This window comes from Strix uralensis, chromosome 1 (genome assembly GCF_047716275.1).
Source record: "Strix uralensis isolate ZFMK-TIS-50842 chromosome 1, bStrUra1, whole genome shotgun sequence".
NCBI classification, from domain to species: domain Eukaryota; kingdom Metazoa; phylum Chordata; class Aves; order Strigiformes; family Strigidae; genus Strix; species Strix uralensis.
The window spans coordinates 83773132-83799274 of record NC_133972.1 but is presented as its reverse complement, the minus strand read 5'-3'; the positions used below and the strand labels follow the sequence as shown (position 1 = coordinate 83799274).

The following is a 26143-nucleotide window of genomic DNA, read 5'->3' as shown; positions in this document are numbered from 1 at the left end:
GTTTAGGCATGTGTGTGCAAGAGCACATGTACACTCCAGTATCACAGAACAGTCACAGGAAGATGTCACAGCAGCTCCCATTCCAAGGGACAGCAATTTGAACCCAAGTTAAGGCCAAAGCTGTATCAAACTTGCAGTGGTAAAGTTGCCCAGGGAAAGAAGGGGAGTGCAACTCATTCATTTTTCTCCCTCTCTCTCACAAGCTCATAAAAGTGGCTTTCTGATGGACCACTTGAAAGTCACCTCCACCCATCTGAAACTTGGCTGAATCTCAGTTCTCCTTTATTACTGCGCAACTCTATTAAAGCTCTCAGTGGAACCGATGAGTGAATGTCCCAGCCAATTTTACTTTTTGTATTAAAAAAGAAAAGCACACACTAGTCTATTGAAAATCATTTTCAAGAATTTTAATCATAGCAAATGTGTCTGAACAGTTCTCATAAAATCAGCGCATCCACATGTACAAAGGACAAGACTCCAGAGATTGGCCTAAAAAAATACCATGTATTAGAACAGAGTGGGGGGAGGAGGCGGTTAGAAACTCAGCAATGTTTGAGATGTCTTCTAGACAAAGAAAGCAAAGAATGCTTCTCCAGACACTCAGATTTATCGACAGCACTTTGACTTCACCTTTATAAAGTCAATATTTGGCAAGGTTTTGACACAGTGGCCCAGCAGCTCACATATCTGTAGGGGCTGATTAGCCCTTCACAGGAAAAGAAGGGGGAAGTCATCTAAAACCAAGTTATATGTGGTTTTGCTTCTGAAACACAGCAAGGACTTCAGTTCATGGCCAGTGAGCAGTGCCAGCCTGCTTGTTTAGCTAGAATATAATTAACGAGGGGTGGGGAGGGAGCCTAGGAAGGGCAAAGGACCATATAAAACTGTAAAAAAAGGAGCAGAGATGGTGGTAGAGCTGTAGGAGAGCTATGTAATACCTGCATGCCCAAGGCTAGACTCAACCTTCCAGCTTCTGATGCAACTATTAATGAGCCTGGTAGTCTGGAGGGGGAGGGAAGAGGACATGGCACTACCAAGCAGAGGGAGGTCTTTCTGCCTTCTATTCTTAAAATAAGAGCCAAACATTCATTCAGCTGTTGTTTTAATTAACATACTAAGTGCATGAATATGTACACATGTCTTCAAGGTTGGCGCTGAGATAGAGAACTAGCTCTCACTTCAAAGCTGTGCTGAGGACGCTTCAGCTGACATAAAGATTATTCAGTATTTTTCCTTTGCCTTTTTGTTTTAACACCAGTCAACGTTTATTTGCTTTCACCAAAAAAACCCCCAAACTCCAACCATCCAACCATCCCTACTCCTTCCTATCTCCCTTAGTAATACAATAATCTTTGCTAATAGGGATAGTGCAAATAAAGGCCCTGTGGGATGGGCTTTTTAGGTCTGCTTTAGATTACAGCTCACTTGCAATGCCTTTGGAGTAATTAGGGATACTGTAGCTGAAGTAATCTAAACTGATATCAACTGCAAGTAGTTGGAAATACATGTTGGGAAGCTGACAAGCAGCTGCCCTAGAGAATATGTGCATGTGTAGTCGGTCCTGCCCTCTCCATTGCAGCCCTGTGGCACGCCAGCCCACGGGTCTCAAACCACAGGGACTGCAGCTGGGAGAATTGCCTCGTTGCAAGGACTTGCCTCAGCTCCCTCTTTGCTTTCCAGCAACCGCCAACAGCATGCGCTGACTCCCGGGACTTAAAAATACTTTTCTTCTCTGAGGTCCTCTGCTTAGCAAGGTTTAGGCTCCAAAACAGGAAGCCTATTTGGATTCATTTGGAGCATAGCTGAAATTCAGGGGCACCTCTGCCTTCTCTCAACAGAGTTTAAATAGATACAGAACAGATGGTATAAACATGGCCTGAATGAAGAACAGCTTTACCCTTCTTTTTTGGTTTTTCAAAACAATAAGCAAAGTGAGGGTGGGGGAGGAGGGAGGATGAGAAACACTTTTTAGAGCCTACCACAAAAGAGAATCTAAGCAGCACACTAACCCTCAGCACTGCGACAGATGCGGCACCCTGCCACAAGGGAGCCTGCTTTGGGACTACCTTTCTTACCTGAAGTTAAATAGAAGGGCAGGTTCTCCAGTTTGCAGGATACCGGGTATCCAAGTTTGTGACAACATAGAAAGCTGAAGGAAACTTACAGAAAGGTTCTCACCTTTCTTTTAAACCTTTAAAGTTGTATCTTCAGCAGTGGAACAGTAAGAACCCACCCTGTAACTAGAAATGTCATGTTGGGCCATTCCAGCAAGGAGAGTATTCACAGTGTGTCCTTGCAGGGCCATTGTTTCAACAAAGATTTGTGGTGGGTCACATCCATGTTTCATCTGGTTCAACACGCGCCTCAGGACACCTCCTCCCCTTGGGCCACTGAGCAAATGCAGCAGGGGCAGACTGTGCCGGAATGATTTAACCAAATTCCTGTCCTCCTTTGGCAAAAGTCAGATCACCGACGGGATCAAGGATTCAGCAATCTCTTAAGGAGACAGATAATTTGCCCTCAAAATTGATAAATATCTCCTTATCAAAGACTGCTTGCTTTAGATCTATAAAATGAAGACTGCCACTGTGTATAGGATGTATGACAGAGATCCTCAGAGGCCCAGTCCAGTAACGGCTTTAAATGAGGCTTAAGACTCCAGCTTGATCTCAGAGAACTGACAGTCACAACAAATTCCACATATAGTGCTCTGTGTGCTTGACATCCAGAAAGTCCAGGCTCTGCACATTTCAGCAGGCATTTTAAACTTAATAGGCAGCACGTGATATTTCATTAAGATTTTGGTGCTATTGCAGTTTTCAGCTGTTAGGAGGTTTATGAGGTATTACAAAACAGAAGCACATACATACATTTTGAAACTCAGCAGACCTAATCCAAGCCATGAACATGGATTTCTTCTTCCTTATCTCCCTCCCCTACCAAAGGAAGTAGAATCACAAAATTAATGTCACCGATACACTGAACAAAAAAACCCAAAAAAGCTGTTAATGATCTTATCTTAAAAATCAAATTGTGCAAATAATTTCTAGTCTCTAGTTATTTTCTCTTGTTTTGCCTTTTTTTTTTTTTTCCAAAATATTAGGGCTATAGTAAAGAAACAATAATCCAAAATACTCATTTAGAGAGGACCTATGATAATAACAGTAGACAAAGAGGTAAATAAAACACTGTGTGGAGCCCTGGAGATGTTCCTATTTCTGTGGAGACTTGTTACCATTTTCATCACTGAAAGTGCAGCAGAAATTTGCAGTCACTCATATATACAAAGCTAGGTTTTTCCTTGCAAATCTGTAGGGAAACAGGCTGGCCAAAGAATGGGCTGAAGAGGAAACAGGAGATGGCATGCTTGTAAGCAAGTAGTACAAAGTGCTTTTTAAGTTTTGTGTCATAAAAGGACAAAAGAAAGAACCCAAACCCAAAGATGCCAGGCATCAGCAATAACGAACACAGACAGTATGTGGGGTATTAAAAAATATCCTCATTTATCCAGTACTCCTGACAACATTTCTCTCTATTCTCTCCAGAGGTTTGCTGGAGTTGCTGCCTGCTTGTTCTGCCTGGATGGCTGCCGAAAGACATTCAGTGTTGCAATTCTTTGTTTATCACAAAACCATGGTCCTTGCTGGTAACGTTTTACAACTCTTTATCAGGCTGTTCAATCCAGCTGCAACTGTCCAAATCTTGTCTTCTCTAAACCAGAGGAGGTCAGAAAGGAAAAGAAAGAACACGCTATGTATCCATTGCAGTTAGTCAGTTTAGCAACTATAATCATTAAGCAGGGATTCAGTTTTATCAACCTGTAGGTTTAACAAATCCCTCAGATTTCAGCACAGCAGGAAGGCAGTGATTTGAATACAGTTTATTTCTCCTGAGTTTTTAAAATCACCAATACTCTGGATTCCTAGGGTGGGTTTTGGTGTGGGTTTGAACTGCAAGCTTCCTTTGAGTTAAGAATTTTCAGTTATGTACAATGAGCAATTAAAAATAGGAGTTATAGAAATACAGGTTTCTACATCTTGAAAACAACTGCCTTGGGGTATTACAGAGTCTCTCCTAGTCAATGTGCTTTCAAATTTCAAAATAAAACCTTCCCCAAAGCAACACTTGTTACTTCAGATGTTCTTTAAGAATCATGCAGACTAGCCAAGTATCAAGAAACAAACACCTAAATCACCTCTATTCAAGAATTTAATCATGTATGACCAAATCCCTTCACCTTCCTCAGATTTAATGCTTTAGTGCTTTCTCAGTTACCACATTTTCCTAAATCATGTCCCAAATATTTCAATACATTTCTTAAGCAAATCTTTGAGAAACATCTACAACTACTATTCCAAATAATTTAAGCAAGAAATTATTCATTTGCAGTTCAATCAGCAAATTGGCCATGCTTGGGAACTGAGCTTCCTTTTATGCTCATAGTCAGCCACACGCATTTATCCTATGACACACCGCTTTGAAAGTACGTACTGTAAGATCCGCCACCGTTGTTAAATTCTTCAGAGCGAGATCACACACTCTACAATGACAACCTAAATTCAAACCACCTTGCAGGGGAAGATGTTTTCAGATCTGGAGGCAGATCCAGATTTCTCTCAAGCAGATGTAAACCCCAATGATTCAGACCCAATCACTGCATGCAGGCACCTGTAAAGCAATGCTTCCAAAACCAATCAGTGCAGTGACAGCACACACACATCTTTTTCTAATTCTCAAGATAAGCAAGTAAATAACCTTCAGCATGAAACTAGTCAGGTTTCTCTATTATTTTATTTACTCCATCTAGAAAACGAAGCCAGAAAGCTACAGACCTCCAGTCTAATCCTACTATTTCTTTTGAGTGCCATAGCAGTACCAAATAGCCACTTCTTCTGTTTTCAGCTTCTCAGATGTAACAGGTTCAATAAATCCTGTCTTTAGCTGCTTGGCATTACCAACTTTGTCAACTTCCTTATTTGTCCTGGGAGATGGCCACCTGCTTTTATACCTACATGCAAATAAAACAAGTTTTTATTTTAAACAATGTCGCACATTTGCACGCACCAAGAATTCAAGGCATTGCCTTCTTTTTTATCCCAACTTCTTCCTACTGAATTCCTGTTCAGCTTGTGTTTGAGTCCTGAGCTTCAGTGATGCTTCAGTACCCTAAAAAATTTCTGCACACACATCAAGTTTTTCAACTAGGTGAAAAACAGCACTTTTGAAATAGGCAGTCCTCCAGCTCAAAGGTGTTGAAGGAAAAGCAAGATCTGGAGTTTCACTGCCATGCTCAAGATACAAGTTGACAGAAATGACATATGCAGGCCACTGCGAAACATGCCCAGTAGATGTTTTTGCACAGTCAGATCTGAATTTCCAAGCTACTGCCTAATCATATGCTCATTTCCAGGTGTCCTTCTCCTTCTGCACCCTTTCTTTACTCTTTCAAACCAGTTCAGGATGAGAATGTATGTTGCCTTCAAGCTTTCAGCAGTGCTTTATGCAGTTCTGTTTCAAAAGACCTCCACTTGAACTTACAGACCCCTGATAAACTAAAAGCCCAGGCATCTGTCCCCTTTTGGGTGGACATCCCAGCCTGGAGGCACAGGGAAATGATGTGGCTCCTCACCTGAACCCCAGATGAGACATCACCTGTGGAGCAGTGAGTCCCATCCAACAGCAGTAGGAATTGGTTTGCAGGAGACAGCTCAGAGTGGGCAGCAGCTCATCCCACATGAAACCCAGGTAGCGATACCTAGGCTTCATGCTACCAAGTTATCTCAGCACCTCATCATCCCAGCACCATAAAGTACATGACCTTCTGGAGATAAAAGAGCATAAGGCCCTTTCACTAATCCTCTTGGCCTCTCTACTACATGTGAGCACGTGCTGTGTGCATACCACCCCCCAGGCATGGAAATGCATCCCCCTGTACTCATATGTATAGAGGCTCCATACATGCCCATGAGTCCCCACTTCATCCCCACACTTAAGCACTTCAGTGTGATATAGATGAGGACAGTGAAAACAGACTTGTGTAGATTTGAAAGGGACTGTGGGATGGATAGGGGGGATAGGAAATATTTTCTTCCGGCTGTGGATCTTATCTAATCCCTCAGAATTGCCTCTGATGTTCAGGAACATGCTTAGCACAAAAAATACAGGAATTATTTAGAACTTATATTAAAATGTATTGAAGCATAAGGAAATGCTTGAAAAAATGCATTTTCCGACCATTTATTATGCATTAAATTTCACTGAACTTGGAAGATCATTTTTTTCATTAGAGATGTTCAGGGCAACTTAAGAAATGCCTGTAAAGTCATTCAACTTGAGGATGAAGCAAGCAGCTTTGCTTGTTGACATGAGCACGCAAGAGATAAAGTGACAAAGAGAAAGAACACAACAGCCCCAGCTGTCAGGCCTACAGACAGTGCACAGCACCAGAGAGGTCACTAACACACTGTAAATCCATTACAGCATTTCCAGACAATCTTGTCCTACAGAAGCTCTTGCACAAAAACTTTTGCCTTCAGGGCCAGCAGATCCTTCAGCAACCCCCCAGATGATACTGGACTCATTTGCTGCCATGTACCTTCTTCCCTCCCTCCCCCCTCCATCTGGCCATAGAGAAAGTCTGGAAAAAACAAATCTCAAGCCATGCTTTCTGTGCAACTAGGATAAGGAAGTTTCAACTCCAACGTTTACCTGAGATGTGTTCACTTGACATGTGAATGTCTCCTGCAGTACTCACGCATGTCTCATGCCAGCAGGCCACATTGCCTGGGGGCAGTTTAGCTGTGGATGGTGGGTAGAGCCCAGTTCCATGACTGGGAGAAAGCAACATCCTCCACAATGTGGCATTGCTGTGAAAAAATCCAGGGAACACAGAGGCTTGGACCAGTTTACACAGTAGACTGGTGCCTGGAGCTTTTGATACTGGGACACCTACAGAAGAGCTCAAATCATGTATGAATTGTTTGGTTTTGGTTTAGCCCTGTTGTGAATGTAACAAAACCAGTGCAACGTCAGCCATCTCTACTCCAGAAAGCATTTGCAATATTAGAAAGGTTGGCTGCCCAGGGCTCCAACAATAATAATGTGACTGAAAAGGGGGGCTCAATGGGAAGGGGAAGCCAGCGTGCCAGTCTGACCAATACATGCTTAAGTCAAGGCCAATAATCCCTCACTTCCATAAGCAAACATTTAAACTTTTAAGTCATTTGATTAAAACAGAAAAGGAAAAGAAAAAAAAAAAATGTTGTGTGGCTCAGTAGTCATCAGCTATAAGTCTGTATTCCAAGGTAATTAAAATACAAACAACCTTTTACTATTTACCACAACCCGCAGTTAACACTTTGCCCTAAAATGCTGCGAGTTGAATTTCAGCCACCCCCTCATAAAACACAGATCAATTCTGCCAAACTCCCTTCCATGCTCTTCATTTGATGGCAAAGTAACAGAGGTACCATAATTCACTTGATACCATTCTTTTCCTGCTAATGTTTTATTCAGACTGAGTTTCATTATTAAAGATGAAACTTTGGACTCATGATTGCTCCATGTTTACAAAACATCCAGGCTCCTTTACATCTTGGTTAAGCATGAACAATTACTGAACACACAATTTCCTAAAAAAATCCCGCATACCAAAATTGCATATTTTGAATTTTTAAAATTCATTAAACAAAATTTCACAGAGTGAACCCTAAAGTCTGTTTGTCAAGAAAGCACAAGCCGAAAATGGAAGCTGAGATCCTCCAAGAAAAGAAATGAAGCTGGACCCCAACACACACATCCTTCCCATTAAACAAGCAAATAAATACACATTCATACAGATTTGCTCTAAAAATGCAGGTGCCTGAGTAATTACCCACAATTTTTAGCATAAATTTTGGTTGCTCAAACAGTACTGTGTCACAGTAAATTTCCTTCTTTTTTTTGGTGGAACTGGGCAGCGATTTCTTACTGGATGCCAAAGAACAAAAACTAGCCCAGAACCTGATGATTTTGACACAAGTCCAACTGTGTTTCTCCACAGAGAAAAATTACAAAGACAAGGCTATTTTTAAGACAAGAAAAAAGTTAGAGGTGTATATAGCAATATCACTTTTTAATGCCAGGTATTGGACCAAGGAATGTGATAGACTGCACTGCATTTTTAAAGTAGTATGACTATCAACATACTTGAGAAACATTTTAACACTGTACATTACAACAAACTACTTAGTTCACTTCTACACAAGTCAGCAAAAAAGCTAGGTGATCCAACATGATATGGCAGCTGTAAATTTAAAATGATAGTCACAGTCTAAAGCCAGAACAAAAACATCTCCAGAACTCCTATTTATAAAACGGAATGAACGTACACACCGTGCGCGCACACGCAGGCAAAAATCTTGAGGTTTTACTTATTGCTCTTACACAAGGCTGTGAGCAGGCAAATGTCTGGATCAGAAATTAGGTCAAACATGCATTTCAGCAGGCACAAAAAGTACAGGAAATTCATATTAACAAAACAATGTACTGTGTTACGTAATACAGGATGGTATTCTGCTAATACTTACGTCATTAATACCGGATAAACTCCAGGTCTGCCTGTTGCATAATGTGTTATGCAGTGTGGTATTTTAACCTAATTTCTGATTTCTCTTTCATACTGCACCCTCCACGTAGGGACGAAGAGGGCAGTTTTCAGGACACCCGTTCTTTGCAACGCCAGAGAAACCTCGGCCTCAAGAGCTTCAGTCAGGCAGGTACGGCCAGAAGGAGATCAACGTTATCTCCAGGACCTGCTCTTTGACTGCCTCGCGTTTTTGTGCGGTCATTGACAACTCAGATAAACAAATGCAGAAACTGGTGCAAAATGCATCAGCACTGTTCTTGGAGCATCTTCCAGCTATGCTATATGCTCCTGGTACACCCAGCAATTGCTACAGGGGATAAGGCAGTAGAGGGTCGAGTCCTGTATCTGGTCACTTCCTCAAGAGTCTTATAAAGGCAATATTTTTTTGTGAACTGGCTTTCCTTTACACAATAAGCAGCGTAGCATAGATGTCATTAGAAATCTGGTTACCTACTGGCAACAGAAGACTAGCACGTTCAACAAGACATGTTTTGGAATATCTGCTATTCCCTACTGCAACCAAATTAAACAATGCTGCAGAGAGGTGTCTATGTAATTACAATAACTCATAAGCCAGGTTCAAGGCATACTGCATGTGGGCCTTGCATGAAAGAGGCATTGAATGTGTTATCTGAGGATGGGGGTTTTTTTGCTGTGCTATGCATACATATGACAGTAGATAAAAATCAGCACAATGGTTTCTCTGCATACATGACCCAACACACACCATAACAATTAAGCACCGTATATGCTATTCTTCAGTTAACCGGAATCAAGGAATAACATGGTGGTTTGGGAACAGGAGGGGAAGAAATCCAGCATGAAGTCAGAGGTATGTTCCTGACAGAAGTCCTAGCTGAGAGTGTTTATTTTGAACCAGCAATTGGATTTTGTGATACAACCAGAAAACCACGGACGTCTACAGGGCCAACTTGGGCACTGCATAGTCAAAATTATGTTCTCCAGTGTTATAATATGGCATTGAGCAATCTCTAATTAATTATTAGAAAGAGCAGGAGACAGATGACAAGAGGTCACGCTTCAGGGAGGTTACGCTTTGTACTTGCAAAAAGCAGCAGTGCAAATCTATAGATTTTTCATCTTATTAAGGGTCTGTCATGTGCCCCTTAATCCAATCCCTAAATCTCACACCAGTTTCAGCTTTCTGACTTGTCAAATACGCGAATTCACACTGAGCTCTACTTTACTTACGAGCAGTACTACTAAAGCTAGTGGGACTGCTTAGAGCAAGGTATGCTACTTCGGTGAAGGTTCAGGAATTTGGCTCTTTCCAAGAAGTGAACTGCAAATGACTGAGGTCTCACGACACTCACAGGTATTTGGAAAAAAACAAACAAAAAACCCAAAACACACTACCTGTGTTTTTCTCAAATCTGTCCTTATGAAAACCAACACTTATAAGACTGAAATGTGGGGAAAGGGTCCATTAGGCTCACCTATTTTAACACCAAGACAGCCACAGTGGTTTAGGAGGGGTAGCCCACCCAGTAGAGGGTTAGGTTGGCCTGGGTTCTCCTCCCAGCTATGTCACTGCCTCTTACTAGATGATTGCATATAAGGGTCCTTGGTCTCGGTTGGGATGGTGAGGCTCCCTTAGAGCAACTCCTCTGTCACACCATCTATGGGTGTACAGTTGCATCTCCTAGGAAAGAGGGAGGCAAGATAGGTCTAAATTCTTTTAAAACAATTAAGAAAACCCAACCTCTAGAAAAAGAAGAACAACAATTTGCTATCACGTGCTTGCAGGAGGAGTCCTAGGACTTCTCACGACCCATTCCTTCACTAATAGCTATGAAGGCCAGATCTCTGGAAAGCCCTGCTGCCAGATTGGAGGTTAACCAGTATGTCCAATGTTTAACATTCAAAGCCATCCTTTGTGTGAAGCCATTTATGCAGAAGTGTTTTGGCTGCATTTTTAGGTACTCCTCCTAGGCCACTTTGCTTCCCTGCTTAGAAGCTTCTTCAAATAAAAGATGCTGGAAATGCCACTTCCCTGTAGTTTAAAAAAAATGGGGAAAAAAAAAAAAGAGAGGCAAAAAAACACACACCATGGAATGAAATGATTGCTTGTACAACATTTTGTTTTAAAAGTTATCGGTACAACTCCCTAACTTCGTTTAATTAATGTGCAGTTTAAAACATATAAAATGCCTTACTAGATAAATGATTTCTTGGTTTTTACAAGTCTACCCCCCTTCCCCCATTAAAAAATAATGCATGTCTGGACTGGTATTGAACACCTTGTACAGAGTCACACGCCAATTCTCCTTTAGTTCTACACGAAGCAGTTTTGATTTTAATCTACTGTGTTTAGAGAAGAGCTCATACTGTATACTTCACAGTATAACCAGCTACACAGATGTCTTTAATTTTGTAACAGGATAAAAAAAAAAAAAAAAAAATCACTCTAAGTTGCAGTCCTTTTGATAAATGATTATGGTGATGCATGCAGTCCTCCTCAGTGCCGCTGCCGCCAGACACGGGACATGATTTTCTCCACACGTTGCCGAGAGGCCTGAGGCCGCACTGCTGGGGGCCATGGCCGGGCCGCTGCGCCGGTGCGCAGCGTTCTGCAGTCATTGGGCAAAGCCGCAGTGAATTGTCTCGCTCAATACCACCACCACCCACCGACCCGACCCAACCCCCGGGGGAGCACATCCCCAGCCTCAGCCACAGGAGATCACCGTGAAGCGCTTGGAAATGCATGACATGTTGTGGAGGACGATGCCCAGGAGAAACACCAGGACACAGGCCACCAGGATCACAGTGCAAACCCCTGACCAGGTGGAGCTTTTCACAACACCTCTCCTGTCCGGCTCCTCCGTTCCCCCCTCGGCGGGAAGGCCGCCCTGCAGCGGCTGCTGCTCCGCCGGGATCGTCACCACTGCCAGGGACTTCTGCTGGCCGCCGGGCAGGAGGCGGCAGCCAATGTCTCCAGGCAGTAGCGCCCTCTCCTTGGAGAGGGGCAAGGGCAGCATGTAGCACCCATTGCTGGGGAGTTTGATGAAGACTGGGGTGTGCTCTGAGGCATGGGGGATTGCAATGACAGCGATCACCTCGGGGTCATCGGGCAGCTGCGACACAGAGTACCCCGGTGGCAGCTTGGTGATCCCGCGGCACCAGGGGCAACGCAGGTCCTTCTGGCTGGTCCTCATCTGCTGCAGGCACACCGAGCAGCAGGTGTGTTTGCAGTCCAGCAGCTTGGGCCGCCGGCGGGGGCTGTAATAGTTGAAGCAAATCTGGCACTCCAGCAGAGAGTCCTGGGACAGGGTCTCCATGGTGGCTGGCGCAGAGAGGTACAGCAGGCTTCGTGACGAGCCCCACTCCGGCACCCTGCAGCTGACGGGCAGCACCTGCCTTCCTGCTGCTGCTTCTCCTCAGAGCAGCACTGGGCAGCAGCTACGGAGAGTGCAGGAAAACCCCCGGCCTGAACCTTTCAGTACCTGAGACAAACATAAAAATGTGAAGGAACAAGTTACTTACAAGAACCAGCGGGAACAAAGAGTTCAGCTAAGGGGGAATGAAAACTAGCGCTGACCTTGTCATCTGGCAGGAGAAACAAATTTGCAACCCTTAACAAGAAAGCATCTTCCCACTGGATTCACCAAACCGCCCAGCAGCAAACATTCAGGTCAGCCATCACTAGATCTCCCTTTTATTTCTTTTTTTCTTTGGCAGCTATAAAATTTCTACCAACCCATCAGTGCGCCACTCACAGTTATATTTATACACATAACAGGATAGGCTGTAGTTCACTAAGCAGGTCCTTCAGCATCTACCTCCTGTCATATTTTCAGGACTTTTCAGCCCTTCCTGCACCTTAAGAATTGTTCTCATTTAATCCTTTAAACCCCTGAGGATTTTTAGCTATTTGGCTCAACCACTAATTCTGAATGAAAGGTGGGGGAAAGAAAAAGTTGAAATGGATGCATTTCCACAGACTCCTGAACTCATGCCTGTGCATGAATGAGCAACCAAGTAACTGTACTGAAACACCCATACTTGAGCACAATGAAAAGGAATGGCGTTGTTTTCAGTCAAATTAACTGTTTGACTGGTTACAGGAGCAGCTTGTTGAACATGAAATATAAACCTTCTCACTGATGAAAACCTCACCTGAGACTCTGTTTAGACTCACACCTGGCTCTGTTTAGACCCAGGACCACCAATGCCACGAGAACAATCTGTTAATGCACTGAATTAAAGGCAAATTTTTATTAAACTTGTTCTAAACTATTCATCATAAAGGGATTCTTTTCATTTCCCCACTTATTTCTTATAGCTATGCAAAAAAATTCAGCTGTGTTTACTTTCACAGTGAGTTGTTTAGCTTTGCTTGATTTTGGTCACTCCAACACATGATAATATGAAGGGGGTCTTCCTTTCCATACAATTATTTCTTACTCTTCCCTCCAGATCATATCAACTAGGTTGCAACATGCTAATCGATGGGTGACGTCAGTAAAACAGAAATAACGTCATTCGGGAAGAGAAGGCAGGCATAGATGTGGGGTTTGCAATGCAGGACAGCCCTCTGGACCACACTGTCCCATACCCTGCTTCTGGCAGTTACTGTTATTTGAATAAGGAAAACAAAATACACATCATCTCTTCAGATGGACATTGGCAGAACTGGCCCTGCTGCCGACTTTGCAACAGCTGCGGATTTTGGCTCACAAGACGCTTCAACAAACACATAGTGACAGTCCTGACTCAGGAGGGAGCAGGGGCTGCAGTTACAAAGGCAGGAGCTTGTGAAACACGGGCAACGGTTGCGGAGGGAAACAGCACGTGCCAGCTGCCCAAATGGCACTTTTGGGATGCTTTCCCTGAACACGGCACAGAAGCCACCACTGGGAGAGACCCTGCCAGCATGAAGCCAGCATGGGCCCATGCGGCACCTGCTCTGCACTGGCACCATATTACATACACATGGGGTTAACAGATACTCTGTGTGCAGAGGGAGCCTAACACTGCCACAGAAGGGGCTATGCATTCACTGCCCACCTGCTTGATGCACCGAGGGAAAGTGCAAGAAAATGTGTAGAGGTTTTATCTTCTTTATCCTCTCCTTCCTGTTACTATCCCCATATCCCTATAGTACAGGCAGGCACAAAGGGAAGACTGTCAGAAGGGGTCATTAAAAGACTAGCGTTCAACTGACAGAAAAATGGAAGAGAGCTATCCACAATCCTAGAAAATTTTGAGAGAAAGCCCCAGTGCCTGGAAATTCAGAAGGTAAGGCTTATGTTTAAAAACAGAGTGGAAGCACTCCTTCTGCAGATGTAAATCAGTACCTCTGCACAGGAGCTCTGCCCTCTACATTTTGGATGTTAATGAACTGAACTGGTGAAGTTCTCTGACCTCATTTTGATGCCACCTTCAACAATCTTTCTCCACTTACAGTGCTAAAGGTAAACCAGTTTCTATGGATGTGATTGGGATCAAGATAATTTTTCTGACCACATATCATTGTCCAGGAGTCATATACTCATGCACTATCAAGCCCCTCATCCCTGTCCCAGTGACATCCTTACAGTAAAAGATCAGTGCTAGGAAAGAATGAGATGAGGTATTCAGAACTGAGAAATAAAACAAGAGTCACCTCCAGGCAAACAGTGCCCTAAGGAAAAAGAAGAAATCCATCCCAACAAGATCTCGGCTGGTTTGAAAGCTAGGTAATGCTGTGAAGCATTTTTCCAGGAAGTCAAAGTTTTAAATCATTAGTGCAATCTGTAGGAAGAAGAAGGAAAAGAATGGAGCCAAATTAAAAGGTTAGGATACGGCTTACCACCTACATGACACGCATTGTTCAGATATGCATGGATATATTTGCAGAAGCTGTAAATATAGTGACAGCTCCATTTGATTTGGTGCTGAATCAAGGCAACAGTGACTTCCAACTGTGTCGAGTTACACTTTTTTCCCCTTCCTTTTTTTTCCCCTGAAAGAACAACTACAAACTATTTCAAGTACAAGGTTGCACTGTGCATATACCTATTCTGAATTATGACATTTCTTACTTTCCCAAAATGTCTCAAATAATGATCAGAGGTCTATTTTGACAGATCAGTGGTAACACAACTGGTAAGCAGCGAGGTTAGTATGATTCCTTCAGAATATGTCTAAAGACAAGTTAAAGAGTAGCCACAGCCACCTAATTCCTTGGTCTCTGCTGACACTGTCTTGTTCAAAGGTTGGGCATGTACCTTCATGGGTGCAATGTAACCTTATTCCCAACCATACTGAAAGCCCCACAACCCTCCTGCACTCTGCCACAGCTCAGCTTGGGGATAAAAGAAAGTCAAGCTGTCATCTACAGTCAGAATTAAACTGCATAAGATCTATGTGATTCATTTTGCAGTACGTAGTTAGGAAGGAAAAAGCCACGGGAGCTCTTTCATACCACTTTAATAACTATGAGAAGATTTAATACTGCAGCAGACCTCCTCTTGGACAGGGAACTGAATTCTCTAGTTTGTGATCAACGCACCCCCAGATCAGTTGGAGGTACTGAGCTATCACAGGTGAACACCGGGCTTTTTGTGGCACTTTGAGCACGAAGACCAAGAGGCAGCTGGGCTGCACATGAGAGCACAGCTGACAGCAAACATCAGCCAAAAACATTGTTTTGTTGTTATTTGCTCTCATCACCCAGCAATGCCCAAGGGGGGCAGAGGGGACTGTTGACAGGAAAACAGGGGGGGGAAAATCAGAAAAGACTGTCAGGGATATCTGTAAGTCTCCACAAAAGAGACAGCGTATGTATGTGTGCATAGGGGCACACACGTGGAAGGGAGGGCGGCTGGGGACTATGACAGTGAAACTATACACACAAACAGACAACTGCGAGTAACGACTCTGCCTGGCACAAACCTGACAGCAACTGGAAGTTCTTCAGGGCTGAGATCTAACAAGTAACACAAATAAAACCTAACTGTGTATTGAAGTCCACAAGCTCCAAAACTCAAGTGTCAGAAAGGTGCAGCAGGAGCAAAGGAAGTGAAAAGAGACAGGCCTTGAAAAGAAGACCTCTCTGCCTCCCCCGCACCCTCTTCCCCTTGCTGTGGGTCTGCCCAACATCCACAGGGCTGCCGCTGGCTAGCGAGACAAGAGATTCACAAGCAGTTACAGAGACCCAGGGATGAACCTGCAAAGCTGATGACCCCTGCAGTAGATGATCAAAGTACAGCTGTGTGGCTGAGAGCACGGCACAAAGGTCCTCCTTGCAGATTTGGGCTGCCCTCTGTATGAGCCAAGAATTTTTAAGATTTGAGAAACGATTGTGTGACTCAAGAGCAACAAATGTCTGGAGAGAATAAAACAGGTATTTCAGCTGTTTGTCAGTCATGCTATCTGTTCTGCCGGTACCTTGCTGGGAGCCACAGCAGAGCCCCAAGCTCTTTTTTTTGGGTGAGCAGGAGGCCAGTAATGCCAAGGTATCAACTTTCTACTCCCCAGGAAGGGCGATGGAACATTTGTTGTTCTCTTGCAATTCATAGCTTCCCAGCACCACATAGGGAGGTACTACAGGGGGTGAACAGATGAAGGTTGCTGCAGCTAGTATAGCACAGCTACAGACAGTGAGAGAAAGAAGAAAGCACAGGTTTGCTGCAGAGAAAGCTCTGCACAAACCCTAACTATAAAGTGGTCCCCAACTGGCCAGCTCAGAAAACACAGCTGGTTTTGGAACCCAGTGCAGAGAAAGACATTGAACATCCATGACAGGAGTTGGACAACAAGTCAGAGTAATGGCAAATCCTTGCCTACTGATGTAATATTTTTTTCTGTGTAAGGACAACCCCAGTGGTACTAAGCAGTGGAAGCGACAGCCTTGAAGGGGTGCTGCCTCCATGGGAGAAACTATCTTCACACATACCTTCTAACTTATTAGGGCCCAAAATTATATTAGCTTGAAAGCCCTGAAAATATACTTTAATGATGCCCATGGAATCTAATACAATTCACAGATGATTAAACATCATATCACATTTTTAGAGACTGGCTTCAGGGCATGTTGATGTAGTTAGCTGATCACTCAAAGAAAGCCTCAAAAACTTTGCACAGACTTATGCATGTATTTAGGCATGCTCTACTTGCTGTACAGCAAGGTTAATAACAGACTTTCAGCAAGGCATTGACGATACTTCACCTTTCTCAGGAAGGTTCATTACGTAAACTCCCCAAACACATTAAGAATTCTTTGACAGTATTACTGAGTATGTATGATTTATGATGAAGAAAGATCCATTTATTTCAGGTGCCCTTAGGCTGGAAAGGAGATGGGGGTGGGGTGTGGGTACTGTTCTCAATAAGGGAACTAATTGCAAGAATCATCTGCCCACAGATATGGAAGAAAACATGTGCTAGAGTTGCTTCAAACTGATAGTGAGGAGGAAGGAACATATTTAATATTTGGACGGATTTCTGCTATAAAATTCAGCATCCATGCATGTTTTCATCAAATTCATGTTTGGACAAAACACACTGGGGCTGTTGAAATGCCCAGGACGTAGTACCTGATTTCCCCTGAATATCCTTCACTAGATGATGCTACTTATTTTTAGGCTGTTCTGTAGCACTAATTACCATAGTAACTGAGAACAGCACAACAAATAATTAATTTATTCATCACAACACCCTTGTTAAGAGAGAAGTATTATCATCATTATATCTTTTCATCAGCTAAGAAAAGAAGTACTGAGAGATGAAGCAGTTGGTCCAAGGTCATGCAAGCACCACCCAGATTGCCTCAGAGCTGGACAACTTCATCACAGCTCCACTTTTCACCTTATGAGCCACTGGGCAGAGTTGACAGATTCCAGACAAATTCTTTTTTGTAACAGAGAATCAACAAAGCTCAGAAAACCACCCATTTCTCCCCATCTCTTCCAGCTGGCAGCATCTCCACAGTATGCCTGAGATTTTTTGTGGCTTTCGTTGAATTTACCAGCTTTTCCATAGACCATGAAAATTATGAGAGCCTGTGATCTCCATGGACACTGTTCATCCACCATGTAGATTACAACGGAGAGGCTATATGCATTTTGAGGGACAAAAAGCTAGCAATAAGACAACAAAGTTCATCCATTCTTCTCTCCAGAATTACCTATTTTCCAGGCACCTTCCTCTAAGTCAATGAGCCTACACCCACCATCGTTTCCGCTTAGTTCTTCACAATTGCACAAAAATATTGCAGAACAAAAGCATTTTAATTTGGCCAAATCCTTAGCCAGTGCAAGCTGGCACTGTTCCTTTAGCTTTAGTCCAGCCCTTGCCAAGATGAGAATCAGGTGTACACACTCCCAGATGCATAAAGCCACAAAAACCAAAAGCTGAGTGAAACTGTGATATATGACCCTACAACATCCTATGAACCAGTGCCAGGGTATCCATGCTGATGGAGACAATCTGCTCTGGATGATCTCAACAGTGCAGATCAAACAGGACAGCAGTTGTCCTGCCTCTCTGGCAGCTGAGCAATCGGAGGTGGATCACGAAAAAGGAGCCTAGCTGTAAGGTAACATCCCACAACATTTACCTTAGAAATTGTCACCAGCCAGCCCTAGCAACAGGAGACAGAGGCAAAAAGGTCACCCACGGGAATGTAACTAGATGTAGAAGTTTACGGTTTTGGGGCAAAAACAGATCAGGTGAAAGCACCAACCTTTGGTGTTTATAGAAAACAGAAAGAGACTCACATGCTGCTCGTTGTTCCATCTCAGGTCCCCAGCTGCGCTGCTTCCTCCTTTTATCTGCAAACTTTGACACGTCCACATTCCCTGGCTCCAAAGACCTTATTTTGGTCAAATATGACCAGGATAAGCTGCACTTTGTTCCAACAGTAAACACTACTAATCACCTGCAACGTGCCAGGTCAGCAAATGACGGGTACAGTTTCTTACTGCTGAGTCAAAACAGTACAACTACACTCATCAGACAGTTTCATGCAAGGTGCTCTACCAGTGATAAACACTATCTGAAATCAAAATATTCCACAGCAATGTGCCCATTTGAGACAGGCAGAAAGCATACAGCTTTCCTGCCCACGCAACCCCTTGGCAGCCCTCCGTGCAGGTGGTCCTGGAGCCCAGGCGGTGGGAGCCTGACCTGCTCCTCACCAGCCCAACTCTGACACGTCTGGAGCTTTTTGACAAGGTCACTTGTCAAGCTGCCCCAGAGCTGTGGTTCCCTAAATCTCCCAGGCTCCCTTCAGCCTGGCACAGCACAGGGGACCCCCAGGTGCAGCTCATCCCTACTAGGAGTGTGAAGGTACTCCTCACCACTTCTGCTGTCCGTAAGTCCTAGCGTTTCTCTTCCTGCACGACGGGTATGCTGACAAGATGAGAGACCTGACTGTGGTCCTGAGACATCCCAAACTTGAAAATTTCCCTGCACAGGGTATTCAAAGGTTCCTCCCAATGTGCAAATAAACAAAATATCCGGCATTTTCAGCATCCCAAGGGATGGTGCTCATTTCTACAGCCCACTCTGAGTCCAACACTTGCAGGGCCATTAGCACTTCTTCAGTTTTGTTGGCTGCTCTTAATTATGCCTGACTCACTCCTAAACCCCAGGGTGAAAGGAATTAAAAGCCAGGTTTTTCCACTTACAAGTGAGACCCATTTGCTATTCAAACTGACATCAAGAGGAATGGGGCTGAGAGGGGTGGTGTGAAAAGAAATCTACCCCTCACCCCCTGAATAAAAGCAGCATCAGTAGTTATTTATGACCAGGACATAAGGAGTAGGCGGTTAGCAAAGACAGATTTAGAAGTTGCTTCCTAACTTAAAGTGAGGTCACAAGTTAAGTCACTAAAGTCAAAATCCCACAACCTTACAGGAGAAGCTATGGACGTTAAACTCGCTCTCATTAACAGCTTCTAAATGCAATGCAATGTCTTCCAAGAGATTTTCATTTATGGCAACATGACAGAATTCTGTGATATTCAAAATGCTGAGAGAGAGCAAGGCATGAAGCACTTGATCACTTAAATGACAAACTCTGCTCTCCCATTAAACCCTTATGCTTCATCTGCCATTGATGGAATTTGCCTGATACCTGAAGAGAAACTTAATTAAAATATTCTTCCCTCCCTCCCCTGAGGATTTTGTATTAGACTAACAAAATACACCATCAAAAAAAAAAAAAGAGTAATTTTAAATAAAGCTCAAATGCAGACGTTTTTCACTGATACAGGTCAGTTGGTGATTGAGTGGGAATCAGCTTAAATTAGTGCATTAAGACACCAGTCTATAGTTACAGGAGAGAGTGCTACCGCTCTTCCAGGTCATTGAGTGGGTTTTGATAAAACTGGGTCAAAACCTACCTGCCTGTAGGCCCAAACAGAAGAGGAGAGAAAGGAATTGATACTCACACATTCACACGCTGCCTATACAATGCCAAAACCAAAGTCCTTCAAATGAGTTTTAATAGTTGCAATCCTGCTCTGCGCTCCTGCCTCGTACCTGCCGCCTGCTTAACATGCTCTGCAACTCTCCCAGCACCGCTTCCTGAGGACATCATTCTGCAACCCACATCACTGAACAGCTACCTTCACACAGCTGCTCTCAAGGGCTGGGTGGTTTGGGGTTATTTTGTTTGGGGGTGGGCGGGGGTTGTTTATTTCTTTGCTTCAGAAAAAGAAAAAAAAAGACTGCAACAAACCTAGAGGGATCAAAATAATACATCCTTTTATACTGAAATAGATGGGATTAAGAAATTGGAAAATACATCTTATTAGAAGCCACATAACAGTAAGTAAGGAAAGTCTCTTCCTTCATAGACCATAAAGAAGTAGAATAAGGTTTGAAGGACATTAGATAGGGCAGGGGGGAGCTCTTTTCATCTTCTTACCTTTCTCCTGAAATCTGCTAAGTGGGCAGCCCAAGGGAGTAAAGCCCCCTGTTTATCAAGAGAAAAGCTGTAACAGATGTCCTAACACAGAAGAACCCCTTCCAAGAGCTTATCTTCACAAGAGAGTGGAAGATAGCCAACTAATATGCCTCCTCAAGGTCAACTGCTCTGTCATTTCCTAATGCAGATGAATCGTGATCTTCATGCATTTTCGGTCTCTGATAAGTGCTACCACTACTCCAGGTCACGGCACTGGTCATTGTGGTTTGCAGACTACACCAGAAGGAACTGGAACCCATCCAAAAGCTCCTTTCTTATTGGAAACTAATCATTCACCCTGTAACACTCTGTCAGCTAGTAATATTAATACCACCCTCACTTCCTGAATTTTGGGAGCCGTCCAACCCTCACTGCAAATATGGATCACAAGCAGACTTAGACCAAGCCTGAACTGCATACATATTGATGATTTCCTATTTTGTGATTTATCTCCGTCTTCACACCAGTAAAATCCTCCAAAAGAGCTTTAGCAGCCTATACTGGATAAATAATTTCTTACAATACTTTTCCAAACCACATGTTTTTACCCATGACTATAAACACTCCACAAGCTCCAGTTCGGACAAGTTATGAAGCTCATGGCCTGACATTAGCCACTGAAGTTAAAGGGATGACACACGCTCTTGAGGTCAGTTTGCATATTTTCAAACTTAATACACTATTCATCAACACAACCACTACAGAAGCCGTTGTCAGCAGCCACAAGCAGATCAAGATAATCTCTAAGTGCAGACGCTTTTGCTTCCCCTGCACCACCCTAAAAATGTACGACCTGGGGAAACACAACACAACCTTCCCAAAAAAGCTCCAACTAAGCCAACTGGTTGCACATCAACTAACCCAACCAGCTCCACATCATGACTCAAAGCCTCAGTACCACCAGGGAAAATTTCAGACTAGCGGTGAAACAACAGACACCAGGAAAGGCTCTCAGCTCTCTCCTTCCTGCCCATGGACATGGGCATACCTGTGAGAGAAATGAGAAGACTCCCATGGATGGACTTCTGGGGTGAAGCTTAGAACAGAGTGAGGGGATTTGCATCAAGTCTTTCCTCCATATGAACCAGTATTGTTTGCAAACAAAAGTAGTCTCACAGCTAAGCAATTCAGTGTTCTTGAGAGTGACAACCGTAACTCAGGTTAGCAACTCGGGTTAGCACCACCACAACCCTCTCCGGTGGGCTGAGATAAATTACAGCTGGTCCATCTGCTCCAGCAGCTATAGTGTGATGGGGACTGGCAACTGGTTGCTCAAATGCTCAGGCACAGGAAGATAAACTATTTTTGCCTGTATTATGTGAAACGTACTGTTGCTTTCCTTCACAGAGATGGTATTCAATTCCAAGAGCCGCTCACCTTCTGTAGCTGCAAGAAGTTTATCAGACCTGCCAAGCTTTTGTCAGGTTGTATTTCATTCTTTACAGTGAGTTTCAAAGTTCTAGCCAGACATCACTCATCATACTTCTGCCAGTCAAAGTCTGGCTGCTTTTGAAACATCTCAGTGTGAAAAGACCCTCCATTTGGCAGCACTTAACTAACAGTATACGGTATTTTTGCTGTATGAAGGAGTGCAAATGCTCAGAAAGGACTGTGTTACACTACATTACAGCAAAACAATCAAAACAAAGCAAACTGCTTTACCTCTTAATTTTGGGTCTAGTTCTGCAGTCCTTTCAATGTAACAGCAAAACAAACTTAGAAAAGATAACTAGCATAATATTGCTAATGCTCAAGATTTCATCACAATCCTGATAGTATACAGCCATGGCGAGTCCTAGGCTCTCAGGATTATGGACAATCACTTCAGTACTCAGTAAAAAGAAAGTTGCTAGCCCCATTTTTCTGAATAAAAGCCTGAAGACATGAACTTCAGAAGCCCCAAATCCCAATTAGGTAGAACCCTTAAACTTCACTCTCTGTCTTGCAAGCGAGTCTCATGATTTCTGCATGTGAGTTGGTGTTAACTAAAGAAATGTAGTTTTGAGGTGAACAAATTCTTTAGCAGTTTCAGATCAAATTAAGCAAATACTTTCTCCTTAGGCAAAAATGGTAATTTCCATTAAAATTTCATCTCATTTCAACTTTCATTTCAATTTAACTATTTTCTTTCAGAAGGAATTTATAAAAAGGTAACACAAAGGGCAAACAAAGCTTTTTGTACTGACTCTGGAACAATTTTTCTTCTGATGTGGTCAGTTACTGAGTGAGTCAGAAGTTATCTCTTACTCACATCACTCTACTGCTGAATATGGAATACTTAAGTCTAGCAATACACCATGATTTCTTTTTCTTTCTCAGTCTAGCAAAAGCAAAGGAGATAAATACACTCCAACTACCAGCAGCAGTTTCATAGCAGCATGTTGTCAGACTGTTATTCAGCGTTTTTTGCTCGTTGGCTTAAAAAAATAATCACAATGTGGGGCATTTTCAACAGACAAGACATATTTCATGATGTGATCGAAGCCTGAAGAGGACTACATGATTGAGAGAATTGCCAGTTTTTACAGGTGTTTCTTGCTAAGGATCTAAAGAATCTCACTTTGAAAGGTCAGGTGGTTCAAGGCCTTCTAAAAAAGTCACACTCATCCCAATGGTCTCAAGAGTATATCCCAAAATCATTAATTGCTTTTAAAGACTTACATCAGATAAGCTTCACCACTTATTTCACCTCAAATACTGTGTTCAGTTTTGGACCCCTCACTACAAGAAAGACATTGAGGTGCTGGAGCATGTTCAAAGGGCAATGAAGCTGGTGAAGGGTCTAGAGCACAAGTCTTGTGGGGAGTGTCTGAGGGAACTGGGGTTGTTTAGCCTGGAGAAAAGGAGGCTCTCTACAACTACCTGAAACGAGGTTGTAGCGAGGTAGTTGTTGGTCTCTTCTCCCAAGTAACAAGTGATAGGACAGGAGGAAATGGCCTCAAGTGTGCCAGGGGAGGTTTAGATTGGATATTAGGAAAAAATTCTTCACCAAAAGGGTTGGCAAGCACTGGAACAGGCTGCCTAGGAAAGCGGTTAAGTCACCATCTCTGGAGGTGTTTAAAAGAGGTGTAGACGTGGTGCTTAGGGACACAGTTTAGTGGTGGACTTGGCAGTGTTAGGTTTTTGGTTGGACTTGACTTTAAAGGTCTTTTCCATCCTAAATGATTCTAAGATTCTATTCCATGTAGCACCACACAGAATAGCAGTTAGGAACCAAAGAGGTGCCTTAGGGTCTACTAAAAAAGAGAGAGAAAGGCCAAAAGTCTGTGTTGCCACTCTAGAAAGTGTTGCATTGGAAGAGATGATCTAAGGAGACACAGTGTGCGTACACACAGCTTTATGCATCTATGCAAGATTCAATAGACTCCACTCAGTTGAGGTCTTTATTTTGTTATAGTATTATATCTGTATGCCTTACAGTGGTGCACTGAACACTGGAAACATCAATGCACACAGTAAAACCTATGCCAGTGAACCACACTGACTTATGCTCACTGAGGATTTGGCCCACAGACAGAAAACCAAAGTTAAAAAACAGATTCAAAAAATACCTCTTTTTGACTGCCAAAACAAGTTCTTGTTTTTCTTGAAACAAAAAAATTTCAGCTCTGGACCTAGATTTGCATTGTGCCACAAACTACAACATCCCTTGCTTTCCTGCTGAAAGGTTTTCAGAATTATTTAGTTTACTGACAACATTGTTACTTTTTAGAGTTGAATCAGTGTCTTCCTAACTTTTGCTTAAGTGTCTTCACTGCCAGGCATCTTTCACTTTAATGATTACTGCTTTTGGTTTTTTGCCAACCACAGAAATTATCAAAATATTTTACTAAATCAAGACATAAAGAAAAAAATACTTCATATTTTGCCAAATAACAGCATGGATTGGAAAAATCATTTTCTATTCTTTAAACCACTCCTCATACTGTGCTCTGTATTTTTTAAGTAGTGAAGGCTCTGCCAGTTCCTTTCACACTGAGTTTGCAGAACACCTGCCAGAGTGAGGTCTTTGCCAATAAACAGGGTTCTTAAGTGCTGTGACAATTAAAAAAATAATGTAATCATCAATACAAATAATTAATACTATTATTATTACTAACATCCATGCTTTTTAGTCTGAGCTCTCATCTTCTAGAGCAGCTGCCTCTAGAAAAGCGAGAGCAAAGAGCACGAGTGCCAGCAGATGGCACTCCAGAACATAAAGCATTAAGCACCAGGGCTTGCAGGACCAAGAAAGCCAGTTCTGCTTGGCTGTCCCACTAGCCTGCTTCAGCTCCCTTCAGCAGGTTTGGTTCGGTTTAGCATGACAGCCTCCACTTTCCCACTCCCGAACAACAGGGGCAAATGCTGCCACTCTGAGCTTTTAGAACCGTAAGATTATCCTGGTGCTGGATGGGATGCATCAGCAAGGTGAGATGCACCTTGCACAGTCATTTCTAAAAGAGAGTAGGGTACCAGCACACCCAAAGCACTGAGCTCATTACTTGCTCCCTGACTGGGGGGAGAGTTCCCACAGGGCAGGTAGAGTTGCTTTCCCACATTGTGCATGGAGAGGTGGCAGTGTCTTATTGCCTCCCACCACTCTCCTACACTCCTCCAAATAAGCAGCAAGCTGGGATATAGCTGAAATAATGCTGTCTTTTATTGCTTTAAGACAGCACCTCCAACAAAAAATACACTCTAATGATTAGGAAAACAGTTTCCCTTCTGTTTGTTTTTAGCTATGCCCTACACATACATAACAGCTACACTATTCACCTGCATGGTTAGGAAGCATCACTACAGATGGTTCCTTTAGGCATGATGAAGACTTCCACCCTCCTCCGAGCCTTCTGCCTTTGCCCCAACACTCGTGCTCCTCCTGCAGCAGTCAGTCAAACCAGCACTTCTTCCAGTCAAACACTGACTGTCAGGAAAGCTGATGCCTAGTAGTCCTGTCAGCCAGAAGAAATAAATCCACCTTAAAGAGCTGTGGCTCACCTGGTCTTTGCAACTCTCATCCAACTCTAAGAGCAATTGCTTGTTTTGCTCTTGCTGGAAACCCTCCCAATCCTTCAGTCTTCAAAATGAGGCTCTTTAAAACACTCTGCAACTTGGGGTGATAGGAGGAGGTACCCTTAAACCGAGGAAGACTATGCTATTCTCTTAGAAAATGGAATTTTTAAGAAAAACTGTGAAATCCAGTTGTTTTTGTCCAACTCTAGGCATCAAGTACAGAAGTCAATGTTTAGAAAGGATGAACTGGCTCAGCTGACAAAGACGCAATTCCAACATCATTCTCCCATGTAAAAGTTTAGAGTTTAAAACACCGGAGGTCATACAACTGGGTGGAAAAAAAGCCTGCATTTTTATCAGAAGTCTTTATGAATTACCTAGAGGCTATACAAATATGGAAAATAACCAGCCTTCTTGAAAAAAGCGTAAGTATTTACCGCTTAAACTCTCTCTCCTTAAAGGCAAACCTGTACCATGGGATCCATGTGCTCATGTGGAAATAGTAGAAAAGATCTGTCAGAAAGTAATTTCCTTTCCTCTCCTGTATTTGTCAGTAGATCACTGGCATTTCCCCCGTAATTGGCCCCATATATAAATAGGCACAAA

At 43.1% G+C, this 26143-nt stretch overlaps 1 protein-coding gene across 4 annotated transcripts in view; it reads right to left on the bottom strand.

Annotated features, from left to right (window-relative positions):
* Positions 1-7483: 7483 nt before the first annotated feature.
* Positions 7484-26143, bottom strand: part of RNF152 (ring finger protein 152) — a 47168-nt gene continuing 28508 nt past the window's right edge. For all 4 annotated transcript variants that reach the window (XM_074873705.1, XM_074873734.1, XM_074873723.1 and 1 more), the window contains one exon: positions 7484-12090. In XM_074873705.1, coding sequence (XP_074729806.1) covers positions 11314-11925 — 612 coding nt within the window. In that variant the 5' untranslated portion in view covers positions 11926-12090 and the 3' untranslated portion in view covers positions 7484-11313. The remainder of the gene's footprint in view (positions 12091-26143) is intronic.